This window comes from Canis aureus, chromosome 16, assembly GCF_053574225.1.
Source record: "Canis aureus isolate CA01 chromosome 16, VMU_Caureus_v.1.0, whole genome shotgun sequence".
In the NCBI taxonomy this organism is placed as follows: Eukaryota; Metazoa; Chordata; class Mammalia; order Carnivora; family Canidae; genus Canis; species Canis aureus.
This window is the reverse complement of record NC_135626.1, coordinates 2258448-2280999: the sequence shown is the minus strand read 5'-3', so window position 1 is coordinate 2280999 and position 22552 is coordinate 2258448. Positions and strand designations below refer to the sequence as shown.

The following is a 22552-nucleotide window of genomic DNA, read 5'->3' as shown; positions in this document are numbered from 1 at the left end:
TTTCAGATTGGCAGGCCACTGAGGGACATTTTTCTAGGTAACTGCTGGCATTCAATGAAGCTGGTAACATAGTGCTCTGCAGCAGGGCTCAGAGCAAGAAATCAGGGGTATAAGATGGCCAGTGGACAGACACCACACTGGCCTGATGCATTCAGCAATGATGGGTGATGCCTGGATACACATATTCCTGCTCTCCACCTGCAACATCCATATGAATCACCTGTGACTCAGTAAGACATAGTGAGCCTCCACTATATGCCAGGCCCTCCGCTGGGCCCTCAACACACCTTGCCTTGTCCTCGCTAGAACTGTATGTAAAAGCCATTACCTTCATCTTCCAGCTGAGGATACAGAGGCTCACAGAAATGAAATGACTTCTCTCAGCTCACACCAACCTCATTCTGCCTGCCTCTGATCCTCTGTCCTCCCTGGATGTGTCCTTTCTGTGGATTTCTGAGGTTGCCTGAAGCCTTAGTAAAGAAGCCAAATTCATTTGCTTTTTTGCCCTCTTAGGAGATCGAAATTTTGTGTCTAGTCATTAGGAAATCTGGAGTTTATGCTGCCCTGTAGTGACTGCATTCACTCCTTGTATGGGTAGACCATCCTCATTGCCTGACACACCCTTGCAGCCCAGAGAAAGAGCAAGAAAGGCAGGTGTGGGGCACACCGGGTGGCTCAGCGGTTTAGCACCACCTTCAGCCCAGGGCCTGATCCTGGAGGCGGGGGGTCAAGTCCTACACCAGGCTTCCTGCATGGAGCCTGCTTCTCCCTCTGCCTGTGTCTCTGCCTCTCTCTCTCTCTCTGTGTCTCTCATGAATAAATTAATAAAATCTTTAAAAAAAATAGGCAGGTGTGATAACCTTTTACCTCTATATCACAAGTGTTCAGCAGGGCATACTTTCTTTTTTTAAGATTTTATTTATTCATTCATGAGAGACACAGAGAGAGAGACAGAGACATATGCAGAGGAAGAAGAGGCTCCATGTGGGAAGCCTGATGTGGGACTCGATCCCAGAACCCTGGGATCACAACCTGAGCCAAAGGCAGATGTTCAACTACTGAGCCACTCAGGTGCCCGAGGGTGTACTTAATTTAATATTTGAAAAAAAAATTAATGGTACTTTGTCGAATACTCTCCACTTGGCACAGATCACACCATGTTAAGATTATCTCTTCTGCCCCTGCCTCCATTCTAAATTCCTTGACTGCAGGGAATCTCTGGATTTCGACCAGTAGTCCAAAGCGTGGAACAGACAATGGAGCCTCATACATATTATAAATAAATATTATAAATAAGGGAAGACCCTGGAATTTATGGCTGGGCTTCAGTAAAACCTTAGAGTCCTGTGAACTTCACACCCAACTAAACAGCAGCAGCACCAATAGTTTCAATAAGTGGTTTTATTACTGGTTAGATTTTACAAATTCTGATATTCGAACAGACTTCCACCTTAAAATTCTAAAACAACAAAGCGACCGTTGGAGGGGGTTTGACTTTTCGTTTTTTTTTTTTTTTTTAGGACTATTCAAAGTAACAAACTTTTTTTTTTTTTTTTTTTTTTTTTACATTTTTGCTCTGGTCATAAATATACAGAGAGAAAAAGAGGGAGAGAAAAATGAACAAGTCATCCAAAGTATGGAGATAAAACAGTATTCCTAAGGCACGTGGCAGTCTTTGAAAATACAGAAGCTCTAGCCAACTTAAATTATTTGTTGTTTTTTTCCTCGCTCAGTCCACAAAACTGTACAGTGACACAAATGTTGTGTTGCAGATAGATTTTCCAAGTAATTCCTCGGTCCACACCGCTGCATTAGCCGGACGCACAATTATTTTCTTCTTCTGTTCCCAGGCGAGATCCTAAAATGTGGTTAGTTAGTTGCTCAAAGCCTCTATTTTAAAATACACTTGGAATTCAACTAAAGATAATTTCTTTTTTAAAGAAATTGTGGGGGGGGGGGCGTGAGTCACTAGAAAAGATTGGTGAGAGTCGTTTGTGAGGGGCTGTGAGGCTCGTGGCCCTCCAGGTTGCCAGGCACAGAAGTTAAGACGGACGTCACAGTTGGCAGGGCGGGACTAGTCAAGTCTGTGAGGGTGGTGGGCGTGCTGGAGGGGCTGAGCGACGCGTTGGACAGCTCGGAGGCTGGCCCTGACGGCGTCCCCGTCTGCAGCGCGGCCTCGGTGGACTTGTCCACACCCGTGTTTTCCTGCCGTAAGAGGTTGCGCCTGAACTTCGCCCTGGCGTTCTGAAACCAGACCTGCGTGGGGGGAGGGAGGGAGAGGGACAGAGAGAGAGAGAGAGAGAGAGAGAGAGAGAGAGAAGGGCTGGTTAGAAGGGAGGCAGGATCTGGAGGGTAGCAAAGCATTTCCCAGAGATGCGAAATGTGGGTTTGGGAGGGATTAAAAAGTTGGGCAATTTTTGCTCTTTATTTTGTAAAGATTCATTCATTCATTCATTCATTCATTCATTCATGAGAGACAAAGAGAGAGGCAGAGGGAGAAGTAGGAGCCATGCAGAGCGCCCAACTGCAGACTTGATCCCGGGTCTCCAGGATCACACCCTGTGCTAAAGGTGGCGCTAAACCGCTGAGCCACCCAGGCTGCCCTAAAGATTTGTTTATTTATTCATTCATTCATTCATAACAGACACAGAGAGGCAGAGACACAGGCAGAGAGAGAAGCAGGCTCCTTGCAGAGAGTCTGATGCAGGACTCAATCCCAGAACCCCGGGATCACACCCTGAGCCAAAGGCAGACATTCAACCACTGAGCTACCCAGACGTCCCAATTTTTGCTCTTAATAAAATAAAAAGTTCCTTTTCTCTAACAGCTAGCACTGGGTTTCCCTTTCTATTAGAAGGTTCCAGAGCTAAGCAACACTCTCCTAGCCACTAGTCACAGATGGCTATTGAGCACTTGAAATGTCACTAGCCAAAAAGTGGCTCCTTTGTAAGTGAAAACACAGAAATAGATCTGAAGACTTGGTGTGAAAAAAAAAGAATTTAGGATGTCTCAGTATTAATGTTTATACCAGTTACCTGTTGAAATGATAATATTTTGGATATTTAGGCTAAATAAAATATACCCTTAAAATTAATATTAATGGTTTCTTTTTGTGTTTTGAATGTGGCTGCCAAAAAATATTTTATTTTATGTTTTAAAAGATTTTATTTATTCATGAGAGACAGACATTTATTCTCAGAGAGAGGCAGAGACATAGACAGGGAGAAGCAGGCTCCCTGAGGGGAGTCTGATGTAGGACTCGATCCCAGACCCTGGGATCATGACCTGAGCTTAAGGCACATGCTCAACCACTGAGCCATCCAGGCGTCCCTGCTAAAAATATTTAAGTGGAAAATCACACATGTGGCTCACATTTCATTTCTACTGGACAGCGCTATTCTGGAAGATGTGCACAAACCAAATCTTGATCATTTTTCACAATGGTCGAGAGATTCTTTTTTCCCCCCTTGGCAGTTGCCTTGAAGCAGGCAATAGATCCCATGGGTTCTCGTTGGTACAATTTTTAAAGTGATTCGTGGTAAGTCTGGGAAATACTAGAATGTTGTAAAGAACACATAGGAATCAATCAATAAAGAGTTACTTTAAGGAAGAAAAAGACAGCTGTCCTACTCCCCACTGCCATAAGGTGGAGAAGCCACTGGTTATCCTGGACTCCGGGGGGCTTTAGGTTTCGGGGTGAGGTAGGCAGAGCTGCTGGATTAAAGCCAGTCCAGGGAGGTGGTGATCTGTAGATTTCCTTCTCCAAACAGGCCACATCCCAGTATCATTTATGAGGGACGTGGGGTGCATTGTGCAGTTAGAACTGAGCTTGGTATGAAAAGAATACCAAAGAGAGAGAATAAATATCTTCTTTCATTTTTCCTTGGGTGCAGACACATACACTCATCCACACCCATACTGTTTGCACACAAGCCTGTACACACTCAGGAAAACATGCACCAAAACTCATCTTCACAGCACCCCCCCACACACAACTATTGACCACCAGTCTAGCTGCACAGAGAGATCTAGCTGTATACCCAGAGGTCCTCAAAGTACTTTGAGCAGGGCCTAGGAAATCCAGTGGGAGGGTGTGTGTGTGGGTGTGTCTCCCAAAGAAAAAAAAAAAAAGCCCGAAAGCAGGGCCCCTTCACTTCCCCTTGCATGAGAAAAACACCCGCCAGAAGCCTCCCTATAAAACAAAAGGCCTTAGGGAATTCTACAGATTCTGGGGTGTCCAGTTGCATATTTCCAGATGTGCCTGCATCTGCCTGTCTTCCCAGTGTCTCAGGCATGGGTGGGAAGGGCTAACTCCAGGCCCCACCCTCCCTCGGGGACCACCTCGCAGCAGGGGCCCGAGCGGGGCATCAAAGAAGACTTTCTGGTGGCTGATAAGACTTGGGCTCAATTAAAAAGCACTATCCATGAGAATCCTGAGGTAAGGAGAGATGGGAACCCTGTGAAGCCAGGAAACAAAGCCCTCTCCCCAGCATGCCTGGGTCTTCCAGGAATAAAGCACATTTTCCCTGGCCTTTTGCCCAAAGCAAGCCTATCACCTCTTCTGGACGCTTGCAGATAAGTACAGTGCTTTTAAGACCACCATCAACGTGCTCTTCTTAGGGTAGGGAGCCCTTCCCTGCCTGGCCTGCAGAAATCTGCAGGGGTGAGACTCTGTCCTTCTGGCCCAGGGAATGGCTGATGGCAAAAATCGATAGGGAAAGTCCCTATAGGCCCTCGGAGAGGAAACGACTTCCCCAAAGTCTCACGTCAGGTCTGACATGGAAGGCTGGCATCTTGGTGCCACCCTATGCTGGTGTCCTGTGTGTCTCTCCAAGCAGTAGCTGGAGCAGGGAGCCCCGGGGGCAGTACAAGGCTCATAGGTCCAGGGCTCCAAGCCCTTGGGAAGGGCTGGAACCAGTTAGCTGCCAGCTGTTTGCTATTTCTCCTGCTGTTGCCCCTAACAGTGGTTTGTAAACAATGACGCCATCTTCCACAACTACATGCTCTGCTTTGCCGAATCTGAGGCACTGGGAATCTGGTGGATGAAAATCAACAACTCAACCAAAACCCTGGCTGCTGTGGGGTTTTGTGTTGGGCTTGTTTTTCACCTTCAGCAGGGCTTCACCAGAATTCTCTCCCCAGGGTCCTCTCCAGAGTGGTTGTTGGGGCAGGGCCCCGGTCGAAGTCATCTTCATGTCCCTGGGACACAGTACAGGGACTAGCAAAAAGGAAGAATTAGTAACAAGTGTTGAATTAATAGTGATAATGATAGATACCATTTACAGACCTCTCTGTGCCAAGCACCATGCCACCCTGCGGCATGCGGAGTCATGGCATAGCTCCGTGAGGAGCCAACTAGGGGCTTCTATCATTCTCCACACTTTATAGATCTAAAACCAGAGAGGCTCAGAGAGGTGAAATCACTTGCCGAAGGTTACCAGAGGCCAAGCTGAGACTAGAATCCAGGAATATCTGCCATTAGAAAGCCCATGCGCTCCCCACCACATGATCCTGAATGAGTCAGCAAATAAATGAATGAATGAGTGAATAAATACAAAAGCAACTATGGTGCAGTGGAAAGAGCACCAGATGCAGCTTCCAGTTCTAGTTCTGCTACTGACCAGCCCAGTGACCTTGTGCTAGTCCCTTACCTCTGGGCCTGCCTCAGTTTCCCTACCGGCACAATAAGAGGGTTGGAGGACGGCACACCATCTCTATGGACTCTTGGGGTTCTGACAGGCTGAGATTTTAGGGCAGATGCAGGAAGATGATCTGCTTTGCCCACCCATCTTCTTAAACTGACAGCCCCCCTTTCTTCATCCACCGGGAGTGCCTCAGCCTGGCACCCAGGGGATCCCCACTAGTCCTAAGTGGATGAAGAAGCCCACACTACCACATGCCCCTCCTCAGGCACTACTAGGCCCTGCAGGTTGTGTTTTGCTTCACAAATCCCTTCCTAGGTCACTAAGGAAACCAACCCAAAGATAAAAGCTTCATGCCCAAAGATGTCCCATCTGGCATTTTTTTAAAAAGATTTTATTTTGGGGGCCTCTGTCAGTCAGTGACTCTTGGTTTCAGCTCAGGTCATGATTACAGGGTCTTGGGATTGAGCCTCTGCTCAGGAGGAGAGCCTCCTGGAGATTCTCTTCCTCTCCGTCTCCCTCATTGTCCCCAAATGTGCATGTGCATGTGCTTTAAAATATACAGGGATCCGTGAGTGGCTCAGCATTTTAGTGCCTGCCTTCGGCCCAGGGCATGATCCTGGAGTCCAGGGATGGAGTCCCGCATCAGGCTCCCGGAATGGAGCCTGCTTCTCCCTCTGCCTGTGTCTCTGCCTCTCTCTCTGTGTGTCTCTCATAAATAAATAAATAAATAAATAAATAAATAAATAAATAAATAAATAAATAAATAGTCTTAAAAATAGATAGATAGATATATAAATCTTTTTTAAAAAATAAAAATAAAAAGATTTTATTTTTAAGTAATCTCTACACCCAATATGAGGCTCAAACCCACAACCCTGAGATCAAGTCACATGCTCTAGCACCTCCCTCCTTTTTTTTTTTTTTTTAAGATTTCATTTTTACATTGTGGCATTTTTAATAACATCAAACTAACATGCAAAGTGTCCAACCAGATGAAGCAAGTGGAAGTCATGTCACAGATACTCCATGCAGTTGCGGGGGTAGTATCTTATGATAAATGTCATGTGAGGAAAAAAGAGTAAAAAGAATATGTCCTGCGGTGCCTGGCTAGCTCAGTTGGTGGAGCATGTGGCTCTTGATCTTGGGGTTGTGGGTTCGAACCTCATGTTGGGTATAGACATTACTTAAAAATAAAATCTTGGGCAGCCCAGGTTGCTCAGCGGTTTAGCGCTGCCTTCAGCCCAGGGCGTGATCCTGGAGACCTGGGATTGAGTCCCATGTGGGGCTCCCTGCATGGAGCCTGCTTCTCCCTCTGCCTGTGTCTCTGCCTCTCTCTCTCTCTCTCTTTCTGTCAGTGTGTCTCTCATGAATAAATAAATAAAATTAAAAAATAAAATAAAATCTTAAAAAAAAGAATATCTCCTCCAGTATAGCAACTTCATAAAGAAAGTTGTAACAACAAATATTATTCACTCACTAAGTATCAGGCATTGTCTAAAGAAGGTTCTAAGCATTTTGCACATAGTAACTCATTAGTGCCTTACAAGGTAAGCACTAACATTATTTCCATTTGTAATTATTTGTTTCACATCTGTCTCCCTTCTGGATTGTAGTTCTAGCTCCAGCGGGTCCCATTCACTTGTCTGGGTCACGCCCCACCCAGAACAAGGCAGAAGATCAGTGTATTTGTTCAATAAATGAGTGAACAGAGGCAAACTAGCATTCTCAGTTTCTGTGAGCCCACACCAGTTAGTGACAACTAACCAGTCATCTGCAGAATGTTTTTTAAACTGTTGGTGGTTAAAATGTATTTTCTTTCAAAGTCACCCCAGGTGGGAAGCCTGGGTGGCTCAGCAGTTGAGCGGCTGCCTTCGGCTCAGGGTGTGATCCCAGGATCCAGGATAGAGTCCCACATCGGGCTCCTTGCACGGAGCCTGCTTCTCCCTCTGCCTGTGTCTCTGCCTCTCTCTCTCTCTCTCTCTCTCTCTCTCATGAATAAATAAAATCTTTTTTAAAAAAATCAAAGTCACACCAGGAAATGCTAAGGAGACTTTCACTCATCCAAATCCGTCAGCTTACCACCTCTGGTCCCCAAGCCCAGGGCCTATTCTGCCTTCCTGACCCTTCCCCAGAAAGAAAGAGAGGCAACTTGGAGGGGCATCTGTATGCTGAGGAATGGCCTCCAAGCATTTGTAAAGCTTAATACCTCCATGGACCTCTGTCCAAGAGACTGTTCCTTAGCCCAGGCACCTTGCCCACGGGCAGAAAGTGAGAATTGTGATGGCCATGCTATTGTCAATGATAATTCTGAGCACTTTTTATGCATTTTACACCTTTACAGCAGGATTCCTGCTTTGCTCCCAAGATATGGCATCTAGGACCCACTCCTTCTTCTCTCTCTAGCTCTATAGCTGCTTTCTACAGCTAGATCCAAGGCAGGAGGGTCTCCTCCCTACACTGTGCTATATTCCAAAGACTGTAGAATCAGACCTGGGCTTGACTCCTGGCTTCATCACTTACTAGCTGTGGGACTGAGGGCAAAGGTCCTAATCTTTCTGAACCTCAGTTTCTTCATCTGCAAAATAAAGATAATTAAATTTTTTAATGACTGCAGGAGAGGTTGGTTGACTGAAGCCTACTGTGTAAATGTGTGTGAAATTCATGTGCGTTGAGTCTCTAATCTATACTTTAGAAATTACATTTGAAGTCATCTCATTTACTCCTTGCAAACACCTAATGAATATTATTATCATCCCCATTTTGGAGCTGAGGCCACTGGAGCTCAGAGAGGTTAAGTCACTTGCTTAAGTGGGAGAGTAAGTGAGAGAGCTGAGTGAGTATGGACCTCACATCAGCTGACTCCAAATTCCAGAAGGGATACTGCATCCCAGGCCCCCCCATATTGGTGGTTATTAATGCATTACAGATTCAGGAACACACACACACACACACACACACACACACACACACATCCTGTGTCATTCACCTCTGGGGAACACAGCCCCAACTTCAACCTGCCCCTACCACACAGATTCTCTCTGAAGGGTTGAAGCGGAGGACAACCTACAGGGGGCACCCAAGGCCTAGTGCCATTAAACTGGGGTAGACCAGTGATGAGGAACCATTTCCTGGGCACCTACTTTGTACCAGGCAGCACTGTGCTAGAGGCTTCTCACTCATTGCTTCAATGCTCAGGAATTCTCAAGGTACAGACTATTACCTTTGTTCCACAGATAAGGAATCAGGCTCAGAGAGATGTTAAGTGCCCAAATCGTACTGCTGGTAAGTCCAAAAAGACCTGAACCAGTCTGTTAACCTTCCAAACCAATTGCCAGGCCTCAAACTGCTTCCATCCCACCTCCCCCAGCTGGCCCATCAGTGGGCAGAACCCCTGAGAGAGAGACCCACCCTGCCAGTGCCTGGCTCCTGTAACCTCCAGCAAATCACTTCATCTCACTAGTTCTTAAGTGGCTTGTCTGTAAATGGGCAGGAAAATATTAGAGTAAGGCAGATGTGTAGCTGGAAAAATAATACTTTGCAAACTGCTGCATAATCATGAGCAGTTGTTAGGGAATAAGGATCATGCATGAGATTTGGAGGTCTGAGAAGAGGGAAAACTAGCAAAGTGTGACTTAGGGCAACTGGAGATCATTTGGGCCTCGATGTTCTCATCTGTACAGTGGGAAGGAGGTCATCACGATGCCTGACCGGGAGAACTTAATGAGCAAGTGTATTTCACGGGCCTTTCAAAGTGCCTGACGCACAGTAGTGTACTCAAACATTCGCTGAGTAGTAAACAGACCATAACTGTCAGTGCTTTTCTCCCTCAACTATTTCCATGCCTCTGGCTTTTCTGAGTCCGCATGGTGGAGGGGGCATACAGGTGTGAGCAGGCCTGGCTCAGGATTCTAGGGGAGGAAGGCACAGGGCAAGTATTCACGCAGGTCCCTCAGGGGAACTCTTTCCACACAAAGAACAATTAATTCTTCCTCTGGTCTCCCACAGAACTCCCCTCCCAACTGATCACACAACACGGAAACTGAATGTGGGTCTGTTTCTACAGCTAATAGGGTGAATTACTTCGGGGCCAGGACTATGGTTCATTCATCTCTCTGTCCCCAAGGCCTGGTGCCAATAGATATTTGGTCAGATGAAAGAATGAGAGACAACTATACTGGAAACCTGTTTTGTTCCTAAATCAGGCAGCCAAGCCTCTTGCCTCAAAGGCCCACAGAGTGTGTGGCTCCTCATCCAGATTCAGACTCCACTATGAGCACTTACTCTGTATCATTTAATCAGGATAACCGGGAGAGATATATGCCCCAGTGGTGCCCATTTTACAGGTGAGAATGCTGTGGCTCAGAGAGGTAACTAATTTGTTCAAGATGCACAGCCAGGGAGTAGAGAGACAGAACTGAACCCAGGTCCTCCTGAACCGAGCTCCCCTTCACTCCAAGTCCTTGCTCCTGCACTGCTCCCCAGGGTTGATTCACTGAGTGGCCCCCAACAACCTGCAGTAAGGGGCTCTAGATGGGGGAAGGGACAAAGTGTCCTACTAACCAGAGAAGAGGGGGATGACCAAATTTGCTCAGGTCTGAGGAATGGCAGAGGTGCCCAAGGAGGGTGCCTATACCTAACCCAAGAAGATGAAGTCCGAGGGAACCGGACTAGGGAGATCCGAGACCTCGTTGGGCGCAGCAACGTCCTCGCCCTCCCCTTCTCCAGCCCAGGACAAAGGGATCCAAACCCGAGGGGCGGGGCCCACGCGGAGCAGGGGGCGGGCCCCGAGCGGCGCATCAGCGTCCCATTGGTCAGCCCTCGCTTCCCTCGGCTGTGTCACTTGAGCCCGCGGGACACCAAGCTGCCCCAGAACCCCTCACATAGCGTAGGGGTGCAGGCACTGCCGGCTCCCCGGGCATCTGTCGACCAGGACCAGCGCTGGAGTCACAGTCCCATCCCGCCACCGCCGTCACATCACCAATGCTTTGTCCCTGCCCCGCCCCCACACTCGCAGCAGTGCAGACCCTTGATGTCCATCATCGTCCCCCTCGCCCCCTCAGTGTCCAGTCCCCGAGCCCTCCATCCCCAGCGGCCTGGGGTTGGAAGGTCAATCAGACTTGTCTGGACTCCAATCTCAGCACCTCCCCTCCTGTTGTGAGACCTGCTCAGATCATCACCTCCTGATTGTCTTACCCCCAATGTGCTTTGCTATCTCTACCATCACACGGTCTAAGGAATAAATTGGTTAAAACGTGCTGGAAAGGGCAGCCCCGGTGGCGCAGCGGTTTAGCGCCGCCTGCAGCTCAGGGCGTGATCCTGGAGACCCGGGATCGAGTCCCACACGTCGGGCTCTCTGTATGATGCCTGCTTCTCCCTCTGCCTGTGTCTCTGCCTCTCTCTCTGTCTATAAATAAATAAATAGATAGATAGAAATAAATAAATAAATAAATAAATAAATAAATAAATAAATAAATAAATAAAGTGCTGTAAAGAAAGATTCTCGGGGGCCTGGGTGGCTCAGTTGGCGAAGCATCTGCCTTTGGCTCAGGTCATGATCCCAGGGTCCTGCGATAGTCAGGCATTGGGCTCCCTCCTCAGTGGGGAGTCTGCTTCTCCCTCTCCTGCCCGGCACCCCTGCCACTGGCTCTCTTTCTTTAATAAATAAATAAAATCTTGGGCAGCCCCGGTGGCACAGCGGTTTAGCACCGCCAGCAGCACGGAGTGTGATCCTGGAGACCTGGGATCGAGTCCCACGTCAGGCTCCCTGCATGGAGTCTGCTTCTCCCTCTGCCTCTCTCTCTCTCTCTTTTCGAATAAATAAATAAATAAATCTTTTTAAAAAAAAAAAGCTTTAAAAAAGAAATATTGGGGTATTCTCCCCAACTTATCATTATACAGATAGGAAAACTGAAGTCCCGTGATCAGAATAATCATTCATACAAGTTAATACCAGTTAGTTTATTAATCTAGTTAATGTTATTCTTAGTTACCATCCACTGAGCCGTTAAGTGTCAGCTACTGTGGTGGATACTTACATTATTTCACTGGCTCCTCCAATAAGCCTGCAGTGGTGATAATTTCTTGTGTCTGGTTTACATATGAGGAAATTGAGACTCAGAGGAGTTAAATAACTTGCCCAGGACAATGAAATGAGTAAGAGAAGAAGCTGAAGATCTGAGAAGTGGTGGCCCAAATCTCTGCCACAAATTTGGGTCATGCAGGAGCCTGGAACTCCCCAAACTGTGTTTCTTAACATTTTGAGGTATGTTAGACCCTTCAAAAATCTGTTGAAAGCTCTGTATTCTCTCTATCCAGAAAGCACCCTCACATACAAGTGTAATTCTGCTCAGTTTCAGAGGTGCCCATCTGCTGCCAGAACCCGCAGGCAGATGAGCCTCCCTGGCCCACTCAGGGGATCAGCCCACATCCCCCCTCCCAAACCTTGCTTCTTGGAGAGTCTAAAAAATAACAAAGAGACGGAAGAAAAATCTAGAGAGAGATAGGAAGAGGATCGAGGAGAACAAGTGAGGAGCAAGAAGCAAAAGGATCAAACAGCTTACTCGGTTGTCTAGGACGGGCATCCTGGGATGCTCTGGATTTATCTGAAATGCTTGAACCTTTTACTACATGAACACTGAGTGCCACTTAAGTAATAAAGAGCAACCAAGAATTGTTTCTAAGAAAGAAAAGAGGCTAGGGGGTAGAGACAAAGAGGACAGAGGGACACACGCAAAATCGAAAAGCTGAGAGACAAAAATGGAAAGAGAAGAGGTAAAGTTGGGGTACCCACAATCCTGAAATACAGCGAGAGAACGAAGAGATGGAGGAAGAGCAGAGAATGACAAACAGCAGAGCAGACATGGGGTGGAAGGTCCTTCCAAGGCCCACAGGGCAGTTGTGGGGTTCCTCTCCAGGCTCTGGAGGCCCCGGGTGCCCCCACCCTCAGCCCTGCCCTGGCCCAGCTGACCTGGAGGACCCGCTTGGTGAGGCCCGTCTTTTGCGCAAGCTGCTTCAAGTCCTTGGCGTCGGGGTTGTGGTTAATGGCAAAGTAAGATTTCATGGTCCGAAGCTGGTGGTGCTTGAAGGAGGTGCGCATGCGCTTTGTCTTCTGGCTGCTCGGGTAGGGCTGGTCGCGGTCCAGGTGCTCCGCGTCGTTCTCATTGCAGCTCAGCGCTGGGAAGGGGACACACAGAGGCGGCAGGTAAATCTCCAGACCTGCCCCCCTACCCTGCCTATCCCACCCCCGCCCCACCTGCCACCAAAAGTTTCTAGCTTCAGGACCACACAGCGTGCACTGCACCACCCTGAGATTAAAATATTATGCCCATTTGATAGATTTATAGAATTTAAGGCTTGTAGAGAGCCACCTGCCCAGGGCCTCTCAGCTGGTAAATGCTCCATTCAAACCCAGCTCTAAGACAATCCGAAAACCATTCTGAGCCATTCTTTTAGAAGTAACAACAGCAGCTACAACTTGTTGAGGGCTATTAGACTCCAGGTGATGTGCTTAGTGGTTTTACATATTTTTGAGTCCTTAAAACAACCTGATTAGCCTGGCCTTATTTTCTCCTTTTTACAGATGTTGAAACTGAGGCTCAGGAAGGGAAGTTACTTCACTGAGGACAGAGCAGTGTGCAGGGCTCCCGGGCCCACACCCTTCCTGTTTGCCCCTGTGCTCCCTAAGGAAGGAGGCTGTCTCCAGTCTCTCCCCACAGTGTCCGGGACAGGCAGCTGAAAGTCAATGACTGACATCTCTCCACTCACTCTGATTTCACCCTGATCATTGGTACCCCCACACGAGAAGTTCTGGCTGACTTGGGCCATGGGCACTGGGCCAAGGTTGGAAACTGTATTATGTAGTTCATCCCTCTCCCCCTGCCCTGGGAAGCACATGCTTCCCAGTTGTACAGATTGGCTGAACGAGGCAGGCAGGTGAAGCAATCTCTAGAAATCTCACAGAGTGGCAGATTTCTACCAGAAAGAAAAGGAAGTTGGAGGAAGAAATCAACATGTATCGGACACCTAGAGCATGCTTTTGGCTTTACATATATCATGGGGCCTTCACTACTGCAACAAGAGGTGGCTACTGCCATTCATCTCATTCTTGAGATGAAGAAAGGAATGCTAAGGTAAATGAAGCCATTTGTACACAGCCACACCACTGGTAAGGGCTGAGCTTAGATTCAGCATTGCAGGCCTTGCCTGGTTCCTTCCACTCAGCCACAAAGGCAGGCAAAGATGAAGCACGACTCTTTGGGGAGCCAGTCCCCATCCAGAAGGGGCCCAGCTGGGACCTGTCTGCCAATGCCCGGAAGGCAATGGGGATGCGGGATGGAGTGGAAACCTAAGGCCTCAGAAAGTTGCTTGGCAACCTGGAGCCTGATGGGGACATGAAGGACTCCTCTCCAAGATTCCTTCATCACATCCTGAGCCATCCTACATGTAAAGTCTTACTTTGGGGAAAACCTCATAGGAGGTTAATTCAGTCCCCCTTCAGAGGACAACCGGGAATGTGTCTCATGCCCATCTTACGCCCATAACAGAGCTGCCCTGTTTAGCAAATAAAAATGCAGGTTGTCCAGTTAAATCTGAATCTCAGATAAACCACGAACAGTCTCCTAGTACAATTATGCCTCTAATTTTGCATGGGCCATACCTATACTGAAAATCGAGTTGTTGTTTACCTAAAATTCAAATATTGCATTGGATATGCTTATACTAAAAAATGATTTGTTATTTATTTAAAATTCAAATATTGCTTTGGATATACTTGCACTTAAAATTCATTTGTTGTGTCCTTGCAATTCAAATTTAACTGGGCGTCCTGCATTTTATCTGACAAAAACCACTTCAGAAGTACTCCTGATTTCCTGGTGACCTACTCCACCCACTGCTCAGGTTGGGAGCAGTCCCTTACAGAAAGAATTTGCAAGATGCTGGTCTCATCACTAACCCTGAAGCTGTCAGCAAGTGGCTATAGGGTCTCTTCCCACATGCACCCAGGCACCCAAGTCCCCCCACCAGGGCTATACTCCCATCGAGAGCACTCAGAGTGAAGAACGGGGTCCAGCAATTTAAAAGGGCTCAGAAAATGACTCCAAAAGGAATCCACGGAAACTGCCCTGCCCCCACTGCAGGGAGCGACCCTCTTTTTGCCCCCAGTCCCCAGATCCACAGGGGGCGGGGCAGGCCTCCCCACAGGGGATCTCTGGGCCCATCCCTCTGCCCAGTCCCCGCCTGGGCCTTGCTGCTGTTAATGAGCTCCATGGGGACCCTGGCGCCCCATGCACCCAAGGGACGTGCCCCAAGTGCAGCCTAGATGGGGGGGGGGGTTGGGGGAGGGAGACAGGAAGGGCACAGAAAGGAGAGAAAGAGACAGAGGTAGAAAGAGAGAGAAAGGAGAGAGAGTATAGAAGAGGGGCTGGAGAGGAAAGATGGACAGAGCCAGGGAAAAAGAGAAGAGAGACAGAGGGAAAGGAAGCCATGGAGATGGGGAGAACCCAAGAGAGAAAGAGAGAGAACTACAAAGATGGAAAGAAATTAGGAGAGACACAGAGGGAGCCTGAGAAGACAGCGAGGCCAGGAAAAAGGGGATAGTGTGGTAGAGGGTCCAGGTTAAGGAACCGACTCCCTGGTCTCAAGGAAACCAGGTCCCTGCGGAAAGCCTATTCCGAAGCCCTTACCGGCTGGGGAATGGTGAAAACGCAGAGAGGGGAAAGGAAGGGAGGGCAGAAAAGGAGCTGGCCCAAGACTGGGAGGCCGAGCAGGCCAGCGCCTGGGGCAGCGGCCGCTAGCGAAAGGGCGGCCTGGAAGCAGCTGTTGGGCCCAAATCTGCCCGCACCCCAGGCGCCTTCGCTCCCGCCCCTCACGCCCCGGCCGGGTGGAGATTCCCCAAGATCAGATCCGGAGAGGAGCGAGGGGCCGAAGGGAGGGGGAGGACCTCGGGCTTTCTCTCTCCCTTTTTTTTTTTTTTTTTCCTCTCAATTAGGCCGATTCAATGGAGCTAAAGAGCTCGTAAAATCATGAATAATTTACTCGTGATCTGTTATTAACCCATCGGGTTTCGAGCTCTTGTCGCTGGGACTGAACCTGTAATCAAATCTGACTTCGCCTCATTTTACTAAAGACGAGATTGTAGGTTCAATTGTCTAAATAATGGATTGGAATCAAATCAGTAATTACGCCGCCAGGCACACACACAAAAAGCTGGGGTTGGGGGAGGCCCGGGCGTCCGGCCGGTCCGCGCGGGACTCCCCGGCCGTGGCGCACAAGCCCCTCGCGGGCTCCGAGCCCGGCGCGCGCCCCAGGCCGGCGGCAGCCCCACTCGCGGGCGGGGGAAGGTTCGGTTCTGCCGCTGGGCCGGGGGTTGAGCTCCCGCGCCGAGGGCTGCCCAGGGAAGGGCCGCTGCGGCCGCCGCCGGGAAGGGCTTGCCGACCCGCCCCGGCCGCCCTGCGCTGAGCGGCGGCCTGGGCGCGCCGACGGCCCCCACCCGGCCCTCCCGAGCCCCCGCCGCCCCGCTGGCCCCGCAGCCGAGGGCTGGGCCCCTGCGTGGGGGGCGCCCACGCCAGCGAGCCCTCGTCCCCCACCAGACACGCACGCCCGCACGCAGACCCGTGCCCGTGCACACCCGCCGCACTCGCACCCTCCGCGGGCCCACGCGGGGACCCCTTCTCGCTCGCCGGCGCCGGGAGCGCAGGCGGGAGAACGGGGAGCCAGACCCGGGGAGGCCAGGGCGGCCGTCCCTCTCCCCGGCCCGGTCCCGGGAGCCCCGAATAAGCGAGCGGCACAGCCAACCGCCCGCGCGCCGGTTCCACCGCCCGAGCCTAGGCCAGAGACGCGCGCGCCGGGGGAGAGAAAAAGACCCAACAGAGAAACCAACCGAGGCACAAACGCACACACACACACACACACACAGAGAGAGAGAGAGAGAACGAAAAACACGGATCCAGAGAGTGGAAAGGAAAAAGAGAGGGGTCCAAGAACAAAAACAAAAAGCAAAAAACGAGGAGATGGCATGGATGGGGAATGCCTTAGAGAGGTGCCAGCTCCCTTGAAACTCAGCCTCCAGCCACATCCTCTTGCTGGGTGCCGCCGGACCCCGCCAGAGAAGGCGGCAGAGCAGCAAAAGGCACAAATAAATGTCTGTACCCTTCTACCTTTCTATTCCAAACGCACTTGCAAACCTCCCTCCTAGAAAAACACAATCCCACTCACCCCGCGCCCTGCGCCCTGTAGCCGAGTCTGCCTGCTGCTTCCTACTGGGGCCCGGCCCCATTTGATAAATAGAAACGGCTTTGTTTTAGGGGACCTGGCCTGGACTTGCTTTAGTCTATTTTCAGGATACTGAGAGGTGAGTGATGGAAGTTTTAGAGAGCTGGCATCTCTGGTCGAACCTCCAACAAATCTTTTATCTGCTCCCACAGACCTGCCTGCGGTCACTTCATTTACCAGACTGGGGGCTGCATTTTCGTCCCGGCTCCACACACAGAGACACACACACCCATCCATCTCCCAAAAAGCAACTTCATTGGAGTGAACAGGGGATCTCTTCCCCCTGCAGAATTTTCCAGCCAGCTCAGATTTTTAAAGATCTAAATAACCCTGACTTCTCCCCCGCTGCTGCCCTCTCCCCACAGGCCTGGGTTTTTGTTTTGTTTTGTTTCCACTTGTGCATCACACTAAGGGGAAAAGGAGGGAGAAAACAGAAATCCCCGAATCCAATACTGTCGCAAATGAAAGAAAGAAAATAATTGCAAATAAACTCTATCTAGTTCAGAAACCCGGGGAGTCATAAACCTTTCCTGGCCTTGCAGACGTCAGGCAGATGTTGATGGTTCAATTTGCCCGGCCCCAGAACCTCCCCAGCTGTCCTAAGCCAGGAGGGGGCAAAGGGGGGAGGGTAGAGACTCCCCTGGAATGGCCCTGGGTTCAAAGACACCTCCAGAAGTGCAAAATGAGCCCTCCACCCTACTCTGAGAGCGAGGCCAGGCCTACTCCGGTCTCATCCCCGGGTGCAGGCTTTGGTTGTGGCTCTCATCCCAGTGCCCTGCTGGTGCCCAGAACTCAAAGGAAGGAGCCCAGGGGGGAAAACCAACACCTGGCGGAGCAAGAGGATGAGGGTCAGGCACAGCGACCCAGTCTTGTTCATAAGGGTCCTGGGCCCAAGTTTCGTGAGCCTGCTGCCCTCAGGACATTTCACATGACTGGGCCCAACGCCAGGCCAAGCTCGTGGCCCACAGACAGTCATTTCTCACTGCCCTGCCTCCTTCATCCATCGCCAGACTCCCTGTCCTCAGCCACGCATACCCGCATACCCCGAGCCTGTTTGCTGCCGCTCCACCTTGCTTTCTCTATCCTTGCACTCTCCGACCAGTCAAGTGGGGGAGAGGCCCAAGCCAAAAAGCTGCCTCTAAAAAATTTCTCAGTGACAGGGCTTTGCACCAAGGTCAGCAAGACTCTAACGCACCTTCTCCTCCCACTCCACCTGAGTGCACCAGGGCTGGAGCTCAGAAGCCTAAATGTCCTTCTGCCAGGTCATCCAGTGCTTAGGGACCAGAGAGTCTAAGGACTAGGGTATGCATATATATGCGTGTGCATGTATCTCTCTCTATATATATCACACCGAGATTCACTCCAGCTCCAGGGAGTTGAGCCACGCATTTTCCCCCAACCCCACGGGGGCGCTCCGTGCGCCTTGCACTCACCAGCGTTGTAGGCCGCCAGGTCTGCTCCAGGCCCGGGGCTTTTGCGCTTCCTCGGCCGCCCCTTCTGCACCGTGCCCACGCCATTGTAGTACGGAAGACCCAGCGGGTTGGCCCCGGCCGCGCCCAGCCCGGCGCTCTTGGCCGCGGCTGCTGCAGCTGCCGCTGCAGCCACGTCGGCATGGTTGAAGTGCGCGGGGTACTCGCCCTGCAGCAGCGCCTCGAAGTGCAAGCGGCAGTAGACCAGGCTGTCCTTCATGCCAAAGTGGTCACCCGTGGTCAGCATCTTGTTACACGTGGTGCATGTGAAGCAGTTGAGGTGATAAACCAAGTCCCGAGCACGCATCACCATCTCCGAGGCTGAGATGCCCAGGTGGCATCGGGCGCAGCGCTGCACAGAGAACCGCCTGTAGGGACCATTGAGGGAGGGACTGTGGGGACATACGGTTGGGCTGGGTACCCCCCCTTATCCCTCCTCCAGGTTAAGATGGGAACCAGTCTTAAGTTGGAGACGGAAGAAAAGGGAACTAGATTTTGCCCCAGGTCTTGTCCTACCTTGAAATATAGTTTCCCTTAACCATATTCATATCCACAAGGCTTCTACTTTACCCAGAGCCTGGCCAAGTCCCAGGAAAGCCTTTGCTTGGGAACCAGGGAGGGGGCTGCCCACTTACCCTTTCTCATCCTTTACCCCTGCCCTCCACACCAGCGCCTGAGAATCCTACAGAGCTTTGTAATTTGGAAGAAACACAGAGACTGGGAAAGAGAGATGGAGGGAAGAAGAGAGAGGGGGAGAGGGGGAGAGAGGGGGAGAGAGAAAGAGAGAGGGAAGAAGGGAGAGAGAGAGATATATATAAACAGACCCCTAACCCTATACCGGAGAGGAGAAACCAGAAACTTGGAGCCTGTTAGTGACTCCGGCTCTTTAACCCTATAGGCAGCTTTCACTCCCATATCCACCGAAGACCCAGAAACACACCCAAACCCAATTGATCCTCCAGCTCTCCCTCCAACTTTGTCCTACGCTAGCCCAGGCTGCCTGGGCTTGGGATGGGGGTGGGGGTAGGGTGGGTGCCTGTTTCTGTTCCAGCTGCTTGACCCAAGAAAACTTCAAAGGGAGAGGGGTGCAAGGACCCCCCACCCAAGCTTATTTATGTGTCTAAGCTCTGATGAGGGCCATTTTCTTGGGGTCCCTATACTTCTCAGACCTTTCCAGGACTTCCCTCAAATTGCTGTTCAGATAGGTTGTCACCCAATTTGTACTGGCTGGGAGAAGGGGGACCCTAGGTAGGGAACTGTCCCTTGGGACTGGATCGAAAGGAGCCTGCCTGGACCAGACTGTGTCTGAGGTTCCTGAGGGGCAGGGGGTCCCAAGGTAGGGGGGGCTACCTGTAGTAGTCTTCCTTGCAGTAGATGCTCCCATCCTTGCTGAAACAGGTGAGCTCCGACTCCAGGTTGAGCTTACACTCGCAACACTTGAGGCAGCGCATGTGCCACTGCTTGTCTACCGCCAGCAGGTAGTAGCGGTCTGAGATCTTGCCCCCGCAGCCAGCGCACAGCGCAGCGCGGTCACTGCTGATGGACGGCATGGTCTGCGGAGGGAGGGAGGCGGGAGACCGGGCGCCTGCGTCAGCCTGCTACTTTGCCGCTGCTGCCGCGGAGCACGGAGCCCCGGAAGCTCTCTCCGCCACTCCCGCTAGCCTTAAACGCGGAGAGGCCCGCCAGGGTGCGCGGGGCGCCTCCTCCACCCCAAAAGGCCGATATATTCAGGAGGTTCAGAACCCAGGCTCGCCCCACACAGCCCAGTCCGGCCACAGGCCCAGGTCTGGCTGCCGGCCTGAATGGATCTCCCTACTCCGTGCTCCCCTTTCCTGCCCCCTCTGCCCTTTTCCCAGAAAGTCTTGGGCTGTGTTTGAGGGATGGGGCAGCAGTGGCTACTCCAGTCAAGCTCTCCAGAAGCTCCCTCAAAACGGCTTCTTAAAAAAGCCACTCTGCTGGGCCCCAGGAAAAGGAGTAAGATGACCACTAAAAGTCACCCTCTACACAGACTCCTCTGGGAGACGCACAGAGTTCCTGGTGCTGAGCCCCAGTGATCTCTGGATCCCTATGCCGAAGGTCTAAGTCAGGACAGGTCGCAGCCACCCCTACCCCTCCACCGCCTTGGCCACATTGGCTGGGGCCCTCTTGTGTCCTGGGAGATGGCGAGTGGAGTGCAAAGGCACCCTCAAAGTCTCTGAGTGCAGGACAGGCTGAGAGTTTAATTCGGGGAGAAGAGCTCAAAAGCCGGAGGCAGTGGGGCTGCTGCTCTGCTTTCCAAGTGGAGAAGCTTCACCCGTGCTCCCTACCTCCTCAGCCTCTAAAGGTCACTTCTGGGCCCAGCTTGGAAGGCGCTGCTGGCCTGGCCCCCTGGGAGGTCTGAGGTGAGGAAGTGGCTATTTGGGGCTGGGCTGGCAAAGCCAGGTGTGGAGATCCAAATGGACTCTACTTCCACAAGAGCCAGGCCAGAGCCTGAACTGCCAGCCCTGGCCTGGCCAGGGCTGCCAGCCGGGAGGCCAGGGAGGTGATAACGAAAAGCACCGGCCCAGAAGACTTGGACCCCTGAAATCGGGCTGGAGAGGGAACTCCGATCGCCAGGAGGCGGGTTGGGAACGGCCCACACCGCTGAAGCCCGAAAGCTCCCGTTTGGTTCGTCTTTCCCGGCGCCGCAGGCGGGCCGCCAGCAGCTGCAGCCGAGCGGTCGAGGGCAACGCGGAGCTGGCGACCAGAGGGCCCGGGGGAGTGAGAGGGGAGCCATCCCCGGCCGCGGGTAGGACTTCGCTCCCACTTGGGGAGAAATGCTCTTTCGCACCCTTGGGGTCTGGAATTCCGGCTTAAACCTTGCTTCCCTCCTCTGCCCTAGCAGCCGGGTTTCCCCCGAGCCGGGAGCTACGGGCCTTGCATCCTGTCCGCGGATCCCCGGCTCCCGGTCCCGTGCGGCACGAAGGACACTCCCCAAAGTGCCCCCAAACTTCGGGGAGCAGAAGCGCAGACCGACCCGGCCCCGGCACGGCTTCCAGCCCCGATCCCGCAGCCGTGCGCCTACCGTCTCCGTGTCACCGCGGTCGATGGCGGAGCTGATGGCGGGAGCCTCGCTCTTGGCCCTGCGGTCCATCTCGTCGATGACCCCGTGCACCTCGGGGCCCGACAGACTGTGGAACAGCATCGCGGCGGGACGGCGGGGCCGGGGGCGCGGCTCCTCCGCGGGAGGGTCTGCCCCCCGCCTCAGCTGCCTGGCGCTCCCGGGGCTAACGGGCCCGGTGCATCGCCGCCGCGGCCCCGGCCCCGGCCCCGCCCGAGCTCGGCTGCGCCCCCAGGCCGGGCTCCGGGCCCCGGGCGCCCGCGGGCCAGGACGCCTCCCGCCGAGGCGCAGGGGGAGCTACATCGCGGGGCGCCTGGGCGGCGGCGCCAAAACCAGGGTCACAAGGGCACGGGGCGGGGGTGGGGAGTGGGAAGGGGGAAGACGAGGGCAGAGGTCGGCGCCCGCCGCGGGCGCTTTCACGCCGCGGGCATCGCCCGCCCGGCTTCAGCGCCCCGGGCGCAAAGAGGAGCGCAAACTCTGCCCGAGGCGGCGACGGCTGCGGTCGGGGCTCACTCGGGGACGGCTGGGTGCCCGCGGCGGCGCAGCTGCCCGGACCTCTCCCCTCCCTAGGGTGCACCCCCACCCCTAGCGACCCGCTTAGGCGCTGGGTCGGCGACTGTAGCACGGGTTTCTCCGAAGCCAGCGAGCCGAGCCGAGACACCGAGAGAATTGAAGAGGAGGAGGAGGAAGAGGAGGAGGAGGAGGAGGAGGAGGAGGAGGAGGAGGAGGAGGAGGAGGAGAAAAAGGAGGAGGAGCAGAGTGGAAGGAGGAGCCGCGGCCGCGGGCCCAGCCGCGCGCAAAGCTCTCCAAGAGCGCGCCGAGCCCAGCCCCGGCTCTGCAGTCCGCGCCAGCCAAGCGTCCGCGCCTTTTCTACAGCCGCGCCTTACATCACGTCCTGCCGCCGCGCCATTGGCCGCCCAGCACCCCGGGCCCTGGCAGCGCGTGCTCCGGGAAGGCGGGAGACCCGAGAGGGAGGGGAGAAGCCGGAGGAAAGGAGAGACGAGATGGTGGGAGCTGGTGGGCAAGGCTGGAGGGAGGGGGCGGGAGGAAGGGAGGGAGGAGGGAGAGCGCGGGGTTTGGAGTTTTTA

General features: G+C 52.5%; 1 protein-coding gene across 1 annotated transcript; it reads right to left on the bottom strand.

Annotated features, from left to right (window-relative positions):
• Positions 1-1383: 1383 nt before the first annotated feature.
• Positions 1384-21654, bottom strand: LHX2 (LIM homeobox 2). The gene is made up of 5 exons (XM_077850617.1): positions 21429-21654; positions 19736-19938; positions 18350-18753; positions 12613-12818; positions 1384-2256 (listed from the first exon to the last, which is right to left on the bottom strand). Exons 1-5 carry the CDS (start codon positions 21546-21548, stop codon positions 1969-1971), a joined length of 1221 nt encoding a protein of 406 aa, XP_077706743.1. The 5' UTR covers positions 21549-21654; the 3' UTR covers positions 1384-1968.
• Positions 21655-22552: the final 898 nt, after the last annotated feature.